General features: G+C 36.9%; 1 protein-coding gene across 1 annotated transcript in view; it reads right to left on the bottom strand.

Moving 5' to 3' along the window:
* BuGZ (Bub3 interacting GLEBS and Zinc finger domain protein) overlaps window positions 1-7,842 on the bottom strand; it is a 36,712-nt gene extending 28,870 nt beyond the window's left edge. Inside the window, exons 1-6 of the mRNA XM_071587730.1 lie at window positions 7,677-7,842; window positions 7,412-7,538; window positions 7,180-7,306; window positions 5,720-5,863; window positions 4,321-4,498; window positions 2,363-2,501 (exon numbers count right to left, since the gene is read on the bottom strand). Coding sequence (XP_071443831.1) covers window positions 2,363-2,501; window positions 4,321-4,498; window positions 5,720-5,863; window positions 7,180-7,306; window positions 7,412-7,538; window positions 7,677-7,717 — 756 coding nt within the window. The 5' untranslated portion in view covers window positions 7,718-7,842. The remainder of the gene's footprint in view (window positions 1-2,362; window positions 2,502-4,320; window positions 4,499-5,719; window positions 5,864-7,179; window positions 7,307-7,411; window positions 7,539-7,676) is intronic.
* Between the last annotated feature and the right edge of the window lie 8,333 nt (window positions 7,843-16,175).

Raw genomic sequence — 16,175 nt, forward strand, 5'->3', positions numbered from 1 at the left:
ATAATTAGTTGAAGCTTCAGAATTACACAGATGATCTACACTGGAGCATTTTCTTTGAAGGTTCATAGCATTTATGTTTTTCTCTTTCACATTAACATCTTAATGAAATAAGTTCTGGGTCATCATCATAATGTGATTTTAATTGATTACAAATTGGAAAATTCAAATTTTCCAAAATTTACATGGATTCAATATAAATGGCCCAACTAACATAGCACACAGCACTGCTACTCTTAAGTAATTGATAAAAATGACTATTATGTAAATGGCTTAAACATTACTGTTACATATTAATTCTATGTTATCCAACCACCATCCTCATATTTGTTCCTACTTATTCAATACATGGATCCTCTATCTATTATTAGGTATCTCTTAATCCATGTCCATGCATTAATTAACAACAATTTGGTTTCAATCATATTACAGCATTTTTGAATTTACAAAAAGATGGACATTTAACTGAACACCATAGTTTTTTCAATTTTTTTACCCAAACTTAGAAATTCACCCAAAAACTTTTTCTTAAACTAAATAAAATAGATGCTCCCATCGATAAATTCAGATCATTGATTAAAATTTCCTCAAAAAATTCTTTAAAAACTTGAAAAAAAACTACCTGCTATATCTAACCTCCGTCACAACTACTTATACCATGGAACAACATAACATTTATTTGCCTCTCCAAAAAAATACAATCTGACATTGGACACTACAATGAATTCTTCTCCAATTCTGCAAAACTCATTCCTCTCTTCATTCCACCCAATGTCTCCATCCTTTTCCTACATCTTCCTCTATCGGAGAATGTTCCCCATTATCATAGACCTTAACATTCCATAGCTAGTCAAAAGTCTCTGCATTCATTTTTCCTGCGACCTTTGGTAGTCTCCCAAAAATTCCCTGTCCTCCCCCATCCATAACTAGCACCTCCTGGTTTGTTTTCCTTTATGTCCATTTCACCCCTTTCATCCTCCTCCTTGCCCCCATTTCACAACCCTCTAATCTATGCCAGCTTGCTTCAACAACCATGTTCCCAACCCATGCTCTTCATCAAATTTTCTACTACTCTCCTCTTAACACCCTTCCTCAATGTCCCTGGCATCAATTCCCTCCTCCCCGAGAAAGATTCTTTGCTTGACTCAACCCTACTCCTGATATCCCTGCTACTTTAACCATCCAAAATATGGCTGAGATAGGTCAACTGTTCCACCTGTTGTAGTTTATGATCCCTTAATATTAATATTTTATTATACTTTCCTCTTTCTCAAAATTCACATCCTTTGTTTCGTTTAGATTTATTTTCATCTAATACCTATCAAACTCACTTCCTAATGAGCTTAGCAGTTATTTGAACAGCTAAGCTGAATAACTAACTAAAGCTTCATCTGCAAACCTAAGTGATTTTAGAGTTTTCCCTCCAACTTTAATTCCTATCACCATTTTTTCTTTTGCCTTTTTTTCACGATTTCTTTTATATACACATTGAAAAAAACAGGTAATAATTGACACCCATCTTACCCCCTTTCATAATACCACCCATCCTGACTCTCCATCTGCCACTTACACCTGAGCAGTCCGAGACACGTACTGGTTGCTCATAGGTCGTCTATCCCTTCAATCTATTTTCCACAATACATTCATCAGTTCTACCCAACTTACACCAACAAAAGCCTCCTCGAAATCTACGAAAATAACGAACATCCTGATTGCATCTTAGGTTCCTTTCTCCTAGTGACTATACAATTGCTATGGCATCATGTGTGCCCTTACCCTCTCTGAAACCAAACTAATCACCCCATTAGATTTCACTTGCCCTCTTCTCCATCCTCATATTAATGAACCTAAGTTCTATATGAGCTCTGATTGAGTTGACACTTATTGCTCTAAAGTAAACATAGGGGCTGTATTTCATTTTTAGTGATGGGAACTAATGCTGATCTGACAATATCTTATAGCCAAATTCCTCCCACATAAATGCTGAACATTAATCAATAGAAACTATTCCATATTTTCCTAAACCTTAGCAGTAGTAGTTCTAAAGTAGTTCTACGGGAATGTTTTCTACTCCCATTGCCTTATTTAATTTTAATTCCCTGAAGTCCCTTTCTATCTCTCCATCAATAATGCCTGCACCCAGGCCGTTCTCACCTATGACATATTCTCTTTATAGTATCTCTTAAGCTTGCAGGCAAAATGTCTTTCCCATACTGTTTCTGCATACATTCCTTCAATCTCTCTTGAATATTCCCTGGTTTACCTAATCCCCACCGCGTCGTGTGAACATTAATGAACACATATATTCTCCTCCCTTTAGTACACAAGGCTACAATAAAATCAAGTGAGTGGATCTGATACTCACAGCAGCAGCAACGGCAGCTGCAGCTGGGAAAAGTGGTTTAGAAGGAGGGGGTGGCTGGGCATTGGCCAATGGAGGAGTAGCCATGGGAGCTGTACCAGGAGGCGGCGCCATTGGGCCCATTGGCCCCATCATATGCATCCTATAACCATAACAAAAATATACATGAAATTCAACAGCCGACAGTTAATAAGAGAGCAGGCAAAAACAAAAAGGAATCGGTGATCAATAGGAAATCAGGACTTAATTAGTGTTGGAGCAGGGATTGAATTTGGTTATTGTGGAGACACAACATTCAGCTGATATTCTTGCTCAAGTGATAACATCAGACCGCATGGCTACAGAGTCATCAAAGTTTATGTTTACCAATTAACTATTTCCGCTACGTTTATTTTACATCATCTTCCTCTAGGTGGAACGAATCTCATATTACTTCTTATTTGTCCAAGCAACGTACATGAAGGATGCATATTTGTATTCGCCATCCCTTTCTCTAAATGGAAGAAGGGACCATTTGGTCTCAATTTCGCCCAAATAAAGACCTCTATCTATCTATCTATCTCCTGTTTTCTCCCCTCTCTTTCCCATTAAAAAGGAATGTCCTTTCTCCATTAATCCCTTGCAGTTTTCCAGCTGCCTGTTCTCATCATTGTCTTCATCATAAATCAATTACTATATACTCATCTATATACCAGACAATATTATCACATCATGAAGAGTATGCAGACTAACCAGAGAGGTCTTATAAAGATTTAGTGAGCCCAAATGTCAGCCTGAATATCAATTTTCCCTGTTTTTACTCAAAAATGTAAATTTACTCGAGTTTTCCAGTCCAAAAAAATTCCCTGAATTTCCTAAGTGGCTGTATGCCCTAGAAACAGCTATGTGCAATGGACCATTTAAAGGGGTGTCTCTGAAAGGACCAGGATTTGAGTCAACACAAATCTACAAGAAACCTGAAAAGGATGTTAGAAAGAAGAAAGGATACAAAGCAGTATGCAACCTGAGTGTGTGCAGGGAACTGAACAAAGAGGATGTTGGATGTTTATTGATTCCAGGACGTCCAAAAATTGCAAATGACTTTTTTCCCAGTCCTGTGCAAATGGACTCCTGTTTCTTTCAGATCGATCAATACTTGGAGCAGAGGGAATGGACAATGGCTGGTTGAAATTTTATCTTATGAGAGTTTAGATCAAGGAAGTGTTCTACTTTTTTCCTCACAATTATCAACTAGTAAACATGGCATTTTTGCTTGTCTGCCTCATTTCTAGAGTAAAATAAAGAAAATAAACAAAATTGAAGATATGAAATATGACTACTAGTGCATTTGCTTTCCCTGTACATGTAAGCAACACCCATTCTAAAACTAACTGTCATGTCATTCAACTAAATCACCTTTCCACATGAACCCTATTGTGGGTGCACATGATGGCGGAGACTATCACTTGATTATGTACTAGGTAACACTTCCTGGAACTCACATGAGAAGACAAGTCAGTAGTTCATACGCAGTTGCCCGAGACCACCAGCCTGACACCAGTCACAAAGCAAACCAACCACAGTAACCATTCTTAAGGCGAGTTTGGTAGGCGAGGGTAGAAATCGCCTTGCACTAAGCCCAACTGAGGGTGAAATTCACACTCTATGAGTAAGGGGGACCAGTTCCTTTCCCAGGGCTGCCGCAGTTCCCCAAAAAGACCAGATACCAAAAAGATCAACACAGCTTGAATGAATGTGAGAGTTCTAAAGAGGTACCATCTAGAATTGAACCTGAGATCTCCAGTCAGTAGCCTAGCACTCCACCCACTGGACTATCACATCCCCATGCTCACGCGAGAGTTTTAACTTTGACCTTTAAATATCTCCTTGTGTTAAACGCCAAAGCCAAGGCTTAATTGGGGTTGGGCATGCCCTCATCCCTTGATCACCGAATATCCAAGGTCGCATACCCTTATACTCACCCAGGGGGCATGAAGGGAGGGGGAGGTGGGGGGCCACCAGGGTGGTGTGGGTGGTGCTGTGGGGGGGCTCCACCTCCCATTGGAGGATGTGGGTGTGGGCCACCCATTAAGTGAGGCGGTAAGTGTGGAGGATGGTGCATCATGGGTGTTCCTGGAGCCATGTGATGGGGAGGTATTCCTGAAAATAAAAAGTACTATCAATCTTTTTATCCGTAGGAAAATTTCTGATCAACAAGATAAGAAATAACCTAATTTCAAAGATGAAATTATGTACTTATTTGAAAGAGCTCATCTACATTTACTAAATGACAACATGGCATATTTAAAGGCATATAAAATGCACCTTCTTTACCAAAATTAAGGTCAAAAAATCACCCACATCTTATATGTTAAGTTTCAAATTACATGAGTTAACATTTGATACTGAATATTATTTTTACCCCAGAAGGACAACACAAACTATTTTCACACCTTTATATTTTCTTATTCAACCCATAAACACAGCAATCAACCCAAAGGTCGGTTTGGTAGGTGATAATATAGTTCACCCAGTACTAAGCCTGACAGCGTGTGAAATTCAAACATCAGAGTAGGGGGGCCAGCTCCTATCCCTGAGCCGGTTATGGTTTCCCAGGAAGATCTAGAACTTTGCAAAAAAATCATATAGCTAATCATAGAGCCGCAGGTGCCCAGAATCTTGACCGGGAATTAAACCAGGGCCCTCTGGTCAGTAATCCAACACTCTACACCCTGAACTACCATGACCCAAATTTTTACTTATGTATAATATTTATTATATAATTGAAGAAGGCTGTAGCTGGAATTGCTACACTGAAGTTCAATATTTTGTGACTTGAATAGAAACAATAATAATAGGTTTATTAGTCCTGAAGATATGAAAATACATTATAAGACCCATCAAAATACAAGAGGCTAGCAAATTCAATTTCAGTTGACCAGAATATAATGACAAATTACGGGTTCCGAAATTCATCAATTGTAAGAAAGCAATTATGCTGGAAATAAATTTTAATTTTTTTAAATATAAAAAGCCTAACAATTGTGCGACAAATGTCGATTGAGGTGCGATTGAGATACTGAATGAACTTGATCATATTTAATCTCACCTGAGCATCATAAGACAGCATGTGCTCTTCTTACAGAGTGGAATTAATTGTTTTGAAAAAAATTACCTCAACTTTAACTATTAAAACCTTTTTTCTTGTGTAAGCCATATTAAAATGAGGGTGCATCTTATTTGCCAACAAATAGAGTACACGTCAGAAATATAAAATAATGAATAATTAACTAGAGGAAATAATTTATAATAAAATATAGAAAATTAATTTACAAATAAAGTTACCACCAACATAAACTCTCTGTAATCATATGTCATTACCAGGAGAGGAAGATGAAGCGGTAGGAGGAATATGAGACTGGACAGGTTGCAGCGACGGTGGCATGGAAGTTGTGATCTCAAGTAGGGGACGTGGCTTCTTAGGAGCTGAATCTTCTTCTCCTGAACTTGGACTATGGGGACGTCCTTTCATGGAAATAAAATAAATGAAGAGGGATAAATCAAAGTAGATGAAGGATGTTTCTACTATCAATCCACTGCCCCACTTAAAACAATAGAGAGAAGAAAAGCTACAACTGTATATATTAACTGCTTCATTGGAGACCTGAAAAAAAAACTAAATTCTTGATAACATCAGGCATGGAAAAAGAGCATTATTTAAGATCTAAAATTAATGAAAAGATTTTAAATTTATGCAGTTAACAACAAGTCTTAATTTTGTATCTTTAACAGGAGTGATAGGGAGTCACATACATACATCAAGGGTGCTTCCTAGTACTTAAATATCTCAATTTAACAACCTTCACTTTTAGTTCCAAGTCAAGGACTCTCAGTAGTGGGAGGGGAAAGGCAAGTACTTACAAGAGTCACATTATAGGTACCATTGACACAAAAAGCTCTTAACAGGGAAGGGAATTTATGAATTCCTAAGTTACTCACCAACGTACTACAAGCATCAACTATATATAAGATTTTTTTTTTAAATTTGGTGATTTAGTGACAGTGAATTTTAAAATACTTAAAACAATTAAGAATATTCTCTCAAAATTATTTTTCTCTTGAAAGAAAAAATTCTACATTGCAAGGATTTTCACAATAGCAAAGAAAATGAATCAGGAGATCGTCAATTTATTAATCAACCTTGAAATTTTACAATTACTACCTACTGGCAGCAATTGCAAGAGCTTAACCAATACTTTGAACATTAACCCATGTGACCACATGATTCAGTTTTTGTTTTCGCCCTCAGTCTCCAAAATGTAAATGCTCATTACATTGTTTCTTTCATGTTCATGAACCAAAATTTTAAACAAGGATGGTAGGAATATATTTTACCATAAATATACCAATTTAACTCAAAATGAAACTTATAATGAATGCCTAAAATCAATGTGAAGGCAATTAAAAGGTTATGCCCAGGGAGTTATTTTGGAAATTATATAGAAGCCCACTGCGGCCACGAGTTTATAATAGGGTAAAATAATTAATGTGACAATATAATATCCAGAGCACATAATCGGGAATGATTCATTACCCTGAGCATTAACTCAAGGTAAACTTGGGGCTAAGAATAAACATTAGACCAGTTTCATTTCATTATTAACTACTTATCCCTCGGATTCCAATGGCCTTGTTAAATTTCACTGAAACATTAACTAGTGTTTCACTAATTCATTGAACTGGGGTAACTTGACTTAAAATGATGTTCCTGTCGGACAAAATCATGCTTATTGATATCCTTCCTCAAATGACAAATGGCAGCGCATTCTTGCGATAATTACCATGTTTCTGCCTTTCATGCTCCTTGAGATCCTCTTCAGGAATTCCTTCCATACCGTATATCTCTATCTCTATATTGGAACGATTTGGAAGGGAATTAGGTACTTTGTCGATTGCCTCCTTGTGAACCTACAGAAAGCACATTGGTTATGTCAATACATCGGCGAAAAGCCTTATGAAACATTCGACGTGATATTATTATTAATCGATAAATATAGAAGATAAAAAACAGACCTGCATGCAATGAATGGACAATCCGGGCCCAGTGTAGAGCTTCTTATGGCAAATATGACATTTAAAATGCTTGGCTTTTTGGTGCTGAATAAGTATCTTTTCGTCGTCGAATTCTCTATTGCAATACCTTACATTGTTAAGGAAAGTTCTCTATTCTGTCCAGAATTTCGAACATAAACGCAATTTCTTAGAATAAAAATTAATATCACAGTTCAAATAAAATATCAATATACGATTACCATCAACCATGAGAGAAAAAGGATACCAGCACCATGGTTTTGACTGCTTCTTCTTTTTTCTGCCCATAATTGCTAATTTATTTTAGTGCTATAAAAAACTTGAATTATCACAACAATATCTCCAACAAGATCATTTCACGACAAATATTGAATACCAAAAGCCGGAAAGACAGCAACAAAATGGCGTCAAGCGCGTATCGTTGATTCCGAAACTACCGAACTGAAATTGGCGTATGTGTTCTCGACGCCGATTGCGTTTTCAATTTTTTTCGCAGTTCACCTGTTATCAAGGTGGCGTTTTAATCGCCTTAATTTAAAAAACGAAAAGTTTTTTCGTGCTACTATTAGTATATTTTTTAATCGTTTAAATAGGTGGAAAGTTTTTTTAGGACATTTTTAAATGTTACAAGTTGAAACAAAAAAGGTAGTGAGACTATATTATCCAGTTCTTGGAACTGGTCTACCTTGTCAAACCACACATACATCATCCTCTTCTCGAAGAAGTGTATTTAATCCACCTTCTGTCTTTTTGCTACCATCAACATCCCCTAAAGTATCCAATGCATACGGCATTTATTTTACCTAAATGCTTCTCCTGTCATAAATTTCACTCACATCGAATAACTTGGGGAAGTCAAGCCTCTCTGGGCACCTACAGCTCCACCCAAGCCATGTGATTTCTCGGGGACCTGATCTTCCTGGGAAACCATAACCGGCACAGGGATAGGAATTGGCCCCCTTACCCTGTTGTGTGAATTTCACTCGCCATCAGGCTTAGTACTGGGTGAACTCTACCAAACCGACCTTCGGTTGATTACTGATTATGGTTTTTTATATTTATTACATTTTTATACGCTTCCATCTTTGCTCTGTTAAATAAGAATTCATTTCTTCATACATTCACATGCTAACCACCTATCCCCTGGCATTTGCACACCACTGAAGTATTCCATCTCTTATGAGCTTTCTATTAATATATTCAAAATCATTCACTTGTTCAATAATTTCAATGCTTAACGTCACTATGGTTTCATTCTTTGCATTCTCCTTATTAAAGGGTGTTGTCAGTTGCTTAAATTTGAGATAATATCATCCTCAATGAAAGTTTTAATGTGTCGCTATCTATGGTTCCTTGGGTCTCTGTTGATCTCTCGGGCAGCAATGATGCTCAGTTGGCATATAGAATAGATTATTTACTTTACATTACATTTACATTATCCAATTCATACACAACCTTAATAAGTGTTCATTCGAATGTATTTATCAATAAATACATTGAACATCTCTGATACTATGGTGTATCCTTGTTTCACATCATGTCTTATATCAGAACTGTCACTCCTGGAAAAATCATTTTAGGTCTAGATATGCCAAATATCAAATCATTTGCTCTGTGTTCATCCAAACACTTCAACAACTCCTCTCTTAGCCATATTGTCTCCAAGCCCTGTTCTGTAACCAATCTAAAAACTATAGTCTCCTCACTCAGAAACAAATCCAGTACTGGCCCAGATGAAATTCCTGGTAAAGTTGTCCATTATTGTTTTGAAGCCATAAAAGCACCCCTTTTATTTTTAATTGATGAATCTTTGATACAAGGAATTTTCCCATCCCAATTAAAAGAATCAAAAGTAGTGCCCATTTATAAAAACCATGGCTGTGTCAATGATTTGAACAACTACAGACCAATAGCCGTCCAAAATACATTTGCTAAAATATTCAAAAAAGCCATGTATATGCAACTAGCATCTTATCTCGAAAAAAACTTCCTACTTTCAAATTCTCAGCATGGATTTAGATCTGAAAGGCCTACCACAACTGCCATATGTCAGGCAATCGACAGCATACTTAATTCATTAGATGCTAAACGCAAAACTCTTGGAATGTTTTTTGACTTGTCAAAGGCTTTTGATAATGTAAACCACAATAGACTACTAATTAAACTCAATAGAATAGGAATTAGAGGAATTCCTTTAAATTGGATGAAGTCCTATATTCATAATCGCACTCGGAAAGTAGTGTTATCAGTTGATGGGTCAAAATATTCATCTGAAGCATACCAAGTTAACAAAGGTGTCCCACAAGGCTCAACCCTTGGGCCACTCCTCTTTCTGATATACGTCAATGACCTACCTAACTGCTTACCAAATAATGATGGAATAATACCAGTGTTGTATGCTGACGACACTAATGTAATAATATCAACACAAATATATCCCAGCCTTGTGGAAAAATCTAAGTCTGTCACACTTGCAATAAACAAGTGGTGTACAGACAACCTTCTAGACTTAAATGTAAATAAAAGTAAAATAGTATACTTTACACGCAATAAGAACGTGTCAGATGATCTGCTGGTAAAAATCAATGACCAATCAATTGAGCATGTGACAGAATGCAAATTTCTAGGTATTTCTCTATGTGCAAATATTTCTTGGGATACTCATGTAAAAGCCCTCCAACACAAGCTCAGTTCAACTTGCTACCTATTAAGACACCTGTATGAAACTACAAGTAAAACTGTACTACTCAATTTGTACTATGGGGAAATTTATTCAAATATAACCTACAGTATAATATTATGGGGATCAGCTGCTATTTCTCAAACCATCTTTAAAATGCAAAAGAAAGCTATTAGAATCATCGCCAGGAAACCTCACAATGCTCCATCAAGGCCTATTTTCCGTGAATTAAATTTGCTACCACTCCCGTGCATCTACATTATGTTTTTAATTCTATATATAAAAAATAACATTGGCAACTATTCTCTTAACTCTGCCTATCATCATCATTACACCAGAGGCAGGAATGACTTCCATTATGGGAATATAAGAACTAAAGCATTGAAATTAGGACCCAATGAAATGGGCATCAGATTATATAACAAACTACCCAAAAGTATCAAGAATACAAAGGGAATTGCTGCATTCAGGCATGCATTAAAAAGATATCTACAGCGCAATATGTTCTACTCGGTTGATGAATATCTCAACAATATTCCCAACCAGTAAGTTCATACTTTTAGTTTCTAGCAATGGTCATGGTCTGATTCATGTTAATGATCAATGATTTTTCTGAATTTGATATTGCATGTGCATGTTACAGCCAATGTTCATGGGTTTGTAACAAACATTTATGTAACTATGAGCATCATTTCTTTTATGTATCTTAACTGAGCCTGTGTCTTTGCTCCTCTTTGACGTGCCTTATATCATGTACATACACACCCACCTGGTATTTTTGTATTGGGATCAATGGGCAAATAAAAAGTAATAATAATTGTTGGCTTTTCCAATCAAAAAATGCAATACATACTTAACTTAGCATGTCTATGTATGTGTGCAGTGCACGAGTTACTTTCTATACTTATTCAAAGTACTTTTCTAGACTTTTTCCCAGTATTAAACTAGACTAATTGTGCTATAGTCCTTAAATTCCTTTTTACTAAGTTTGCATTGGTATGGAAGTTTAGTTAATGCATTATTTCAATTGTACATCTGGTTCAAATAAAGTTTTTAACTAAAAGTAACCCACACCAAGTTGTATGCCACGGTGCTTCATCATTTCACTAAGTACATATCATGTCCTCACTGAGATTTTCCATTCTACAAAATTATTACTGCCGTTACAAGCTCATATCAACTTCCTTGCATTAGTTTTCTCTACCTTATAAATAAATTTGGCTCATGATCAAAGTCCACTATTATATACATTTTTAAAAAATGCTTTGTTCTGGCATACCAGATTGAAGACTCCTGCTAGCAGAGCATAGTGTCACGAAAACCTAAATGATGGTGCCTGGGACATGATTTGGGAATGCCATTCATTCTTAAGCATCCTGGAAGGCCATAGTCTCAATTCCAAATTAAAAGAAAAAGGTATTATGTTAAAGCAAATTGCAAAATATATCCATGTACTTCCAAAGATTGTCAATGAATATGGTTATACAAAGAAAGATTTCTACCAGAAACAATATATATGGCACAGCTCCAATGTATGATATTAAAATCTTCATTGGAAATCTGGAGACAAAGTCAGCAAGAGGCAATCATCAGATATAAACTCAGAGCTAACATTCTACCCGAGAATTCTAGTAATAACGATTTGAGGTTAGTAGATTGCAATCAGTAGAAATATAATAATCTCATCAGCATATTCCCATATAAAGAATACAAGCTAATCTTAAATCAAATATATGACATCTTCATAGACGAAAGGAATGCTTCAAGCATATTGGAAGCCAAAACAAGATATATAATCTATATTATCACTTAGTAGGGATTATTACAAAACTATTGTTCTGTTGGTCAAGTACATGACATACAACATAGTGAAATACAGGTTTCAAATTAATACTTATCCCTTGAAACGATCACAAAAAAGATCCAAGTTCAACAGTTAGAAAGTAACTGAGCCACTGGAAAAGGAGAAGTTGGTGACAGAAATGAAACAATATGACAAATTGGTACAAGATAAATGCTCTATATTAATACCTATATTAATTCCATCCTTTAGATCTTTCAATGTCCTTCTGTGAACATAGAAGCGACATTGAGCAATCTAAAATGATGTATCACTTCCATATTAGGTGCTGAAGTTAAGGGCAAGTGGAAACAGTTTGATGAATGAGTATCAAAAAACATTAGAAAAGTTAAATGCAACATATACTGCAAGACCAACATGAACAAAGCAAGCAGCATACGATAATCTGAAAAGCTCCAAAGAGAAAAGAAAATCTTGAAAAGACATCCTGCAAAAACTAGAAGTTGAGGGTCCAAGACAGCAGTCTTCCAGGGAAATATGATAAGGCAGTGGGGAAAAGTAATAGCCTTGGATGAATTTAATGATGGGAAACACACATAAGTATGGAATTTGATTTGCAAAATCTGGGAGGAGAAAATACTTGAGAATGGAGGGCAGGCATCCTTTGTCCCCTATACTAAAATGGATATGACCTTGGAGGTCTTCACAATCCTCTGCAGAAAAAACTGCCAACTGTAATGGAAAAAAATGTAAAGATGGAATATCAAGCTGCCTTTGGGATAATACGAAAGGTTTGTATAAAAAGTATCAGTAACAATTTTTTCCTGACGTGTGCTTGAAGTGCTGAATTCACTTACTTCAGTTAAGTGTGCACATGATCGCTGGTTGTGTTGGCATTGATAAGATGTCAGTGCACACCATTATCAAATATTTGGCATTGCAAAAGTTCTCCTATACTCTAAAGGCATTGACGGACGAGCAGAGTCGAGTGTCTGCTTGTGAAGACATTCTGCTACAGCATCGTGACAATTCACCAACCCCCTTACAGCCCTGACCATGCACCAGCAGACTATTTCCTAGTCCCAAAAGTGAAATCCTCCCTCAAAGGACACCACCATGAGACCTGAAGTGCCATCAAAAAAGCTTACAGCCTTGTACATCTCCATTCCAGAAGTTCCTTATGGACCTTCTGGAATCCACCAACCAGGTAGCCTTCAAGTCATGGAAAAGCTGCTGGCAAAAGTGCGTTGATGCTCAAGGGATGTAGTTTGAAGGTTTTTGAGGCATTGTGGCAATATCTGAAATAAACCTATTTTTATGAAACTTTCTCTGATGCTTTTTATGCAAACCATATTCATGTATCTATTTTAAACAAATTGAAATGAAAAGTAACTTTGTAATTCCACACACACTTGAGAGAGTATGGAGTTACGAAGTTACTTATTTCATTTGAATATATTATTTAATTCCATTAAGTTAGGCCAGAGACAACAAATATTTTAAACAACTCTATGATAGTATTGAGAGGAGGAAAGGTAAGCAGTATCTTACAAGGTGTAATCATATTTCGAATAGCCACATTTCTCTAGAATGATAATGATAAATTCTATTACTAGAGTTAAGGGGGAAAGAAGAGGCCATTTCATAACAGAACAAGGACAACATCAGCATCCATGCCCTTCAACCTAGCATTACAATATGTTGACCGGTGGCTGCCGATGGATATAAATACTACACTTACATCTAAGCAAACTAACCCATTTAGTGGAATTTGCAGATGTCCTGAACATTATGGGTAGAACAGAAGGAAACACATTTTATGCTGGAGGAAAAAGCAGAAGTGGGCTTTGTGATTAATAATTTAAAAAAACCATAAACACAGTAATCAACCCGAAGGTCAGTTTAGTAGGTGATGGTAGAGATCAGCCCTATACGGCGTGTGAAACTTCACGCATCAGGGTAGGGGGGCCAGTTCCTTAACCGGTGCCAGTTATGGTTTCCCAGGAAGACCTGGTACCCGAAAAATCACTTCAGCTTGGGTGGAGCTGCAGGTGCCCAGAGTGCCTTCCCCGGGACCCTCTGGTCAGCAGTCCAACGCTCTACCCACTGGACTACCGTGACCCAATTAATAATTATGGAATGCAAAATCTATGATACAATCCAGACAGAAATAGGTAGGACAAAGCAGATATATGGCGTAGCACAATATAGGATATGTGGAATCTTTCAGATATCTTAGATCTATGATAACAAGTAGTGATGATGAACTGGAAAACTACCCTAAGCCAATAAACTACCACTAATACTAAATTACTGATGAAGTTGAAATATGGAAGAATATGGAGTAATAATTTAGCAAGCATGGTATTTGGGTAAATTCAGCATGTAACTTTGAATTCTAAGTTTGAATATTACTGCATAAGAGGTGACTGAATTTGTTTAAACCATATCTTAAAAATTGTAGACAAATAGTACCACATTTCCCAGGCCATAAGACACTTTTCTTAATCCAAAATGTGCTCTTATGATCGGCCTGCATCTGATGGGCATGAGTATACATGGGTATGACTTCGTCTTCTAAGTCGTAGGCTGATTAGCCAGGAAAAATACTTACAAAAAGTATTTTGCCCTCCTTAGTCATAGAAAATGGTTCTCTTTATTACAAAATTTGACGATAACAGTGCTTGGAGCCAGTGATAAGCAATAAAACTTGAATACTCCCTTAAAAAATCCCATTTTTTGATCAAAATGATCAAGGTATTAGGCACAAAAAGATTAGAATTAAGTTACACAAAGACGCATTCACAAGGAGGAGGAAACTGATGACAAGGATGTTAAGAAGGCTCGCCAAAACTTAATATAGAGCGTGGTTATGTATGGCATAGAAATGTAGTCATAAAGTAGGATGACAGGCATAGAGGATGTTTCCCTCTACTCAACAATCTGTCATTGTAGACTTGGTGCCTCTGGCACTCAATCATTAATAGTGTTTGATAGCGTCACTCAACACTTTATACACGCCTTTCTATTAAGTGCTCATATCATAGTTCCACAAATATAGGTGTTCTTTACTCAGGCAAGCCTGAGTAAATCATCTCTATTAGTGAGCGACCATTTTAAAGCCCACAAAATAAGTCAGCAAAAATCCTTGCCACTGAATGTCTCGCTATGATTCCTAGTGAATCGACTTCTCAATTTTGGCCTCTGGAGATTTTGAACAATAAATTACATTAAATCAGAGGAATCTATGCAATAGTAGATGAAGTAGATAGAGACACCAATGGATGACGTTAGACAGATGGGATGAATGAAACGTCATCAATTTCTGGTGTTGGGGTCGGTGGGTGAAGATAAAAAGGGGACCATTATCAAGTTTTTTTCAAAAGTGTTGAATGAGTAATGCCCTAGATGGAAATGAAGATGACAACAAGGTAAGGTGAAAAGTTCTCGGCCTGACACGGAGATGGCATTCCAATCAGCAAAATTTGATTCCTGCCTGGGTGCACGGGTTATTGGTTCATAAAAGTTTCAACTTGCTCTCTCAAGTAGTTCGGTTACATGTATTGTTGCAGTAGGCGTATTAAGTGTTTTTGTTTAATGGAAAAACTTGAATTTCATGAGGTCAGAGAATTCTTCGTTTTGGACGCAATCACACCGTACACCATTGAGAAGGTGCACAATATCGTGTTGGAAGATAGGCGAGTCAGATAGCTAAAGTTGTGAGGATATCCGAAGAAAGGGTGCAAAACATATTGCACAAATAATTATGGATGCAAAAGCTATGCACAAGGTGGGTGCCGCATTTGCAGAATACCTATCAACAAAAGCTAATGCGAAAACGATTTTTGCGGCAATGTTTGGTCCAATTTAAGAGGGAACCAACTGATTTTGTACGGCGATTTGTCACCATGGATGAGACATGGGTCCACCATTACACCCGAAGAACTAAACAGCAGTTGAAACAGAGGGTGGAAGCCAGTGGTTCAGCACCAATGAAAGTGATGTTGATCATCTCTGCAGGAAAGGTCATGGCTATTGTGTTTTGGGATGCAAAGGGGATCCTGTGAATCGATTACCTTGAAAAAGCAAGCAATTACAGGTGAATATCACTCCAACCTTTTTGATCAGCTGGAGGCCAAAATTTGCAAGAAGATGCCTGGATTGAAGAAGAAAAAATTTCACCCGGATAACGCACCTAATCATGAAGGTGTTTGCAATGGGAAAACTACGGGATTTGGGAACGATTTGCTCTATTCTCCTTATTT

This window comes from Hetaerina americana, unplaced genomic scaffold, assembly GCF_022747635.1.
Source record: "Hetaerina americana unplaced genomic scaffold, ioHetAmer1.1.p SCAF_1, whole genome shotgun sequence".
Classification (NCBI taxonomy): Eukaryota; Metazoa; Arthropoda; class Insecta; order Odonata; family Calopterygidae; genus Hetaerina; species Hetaerina americana.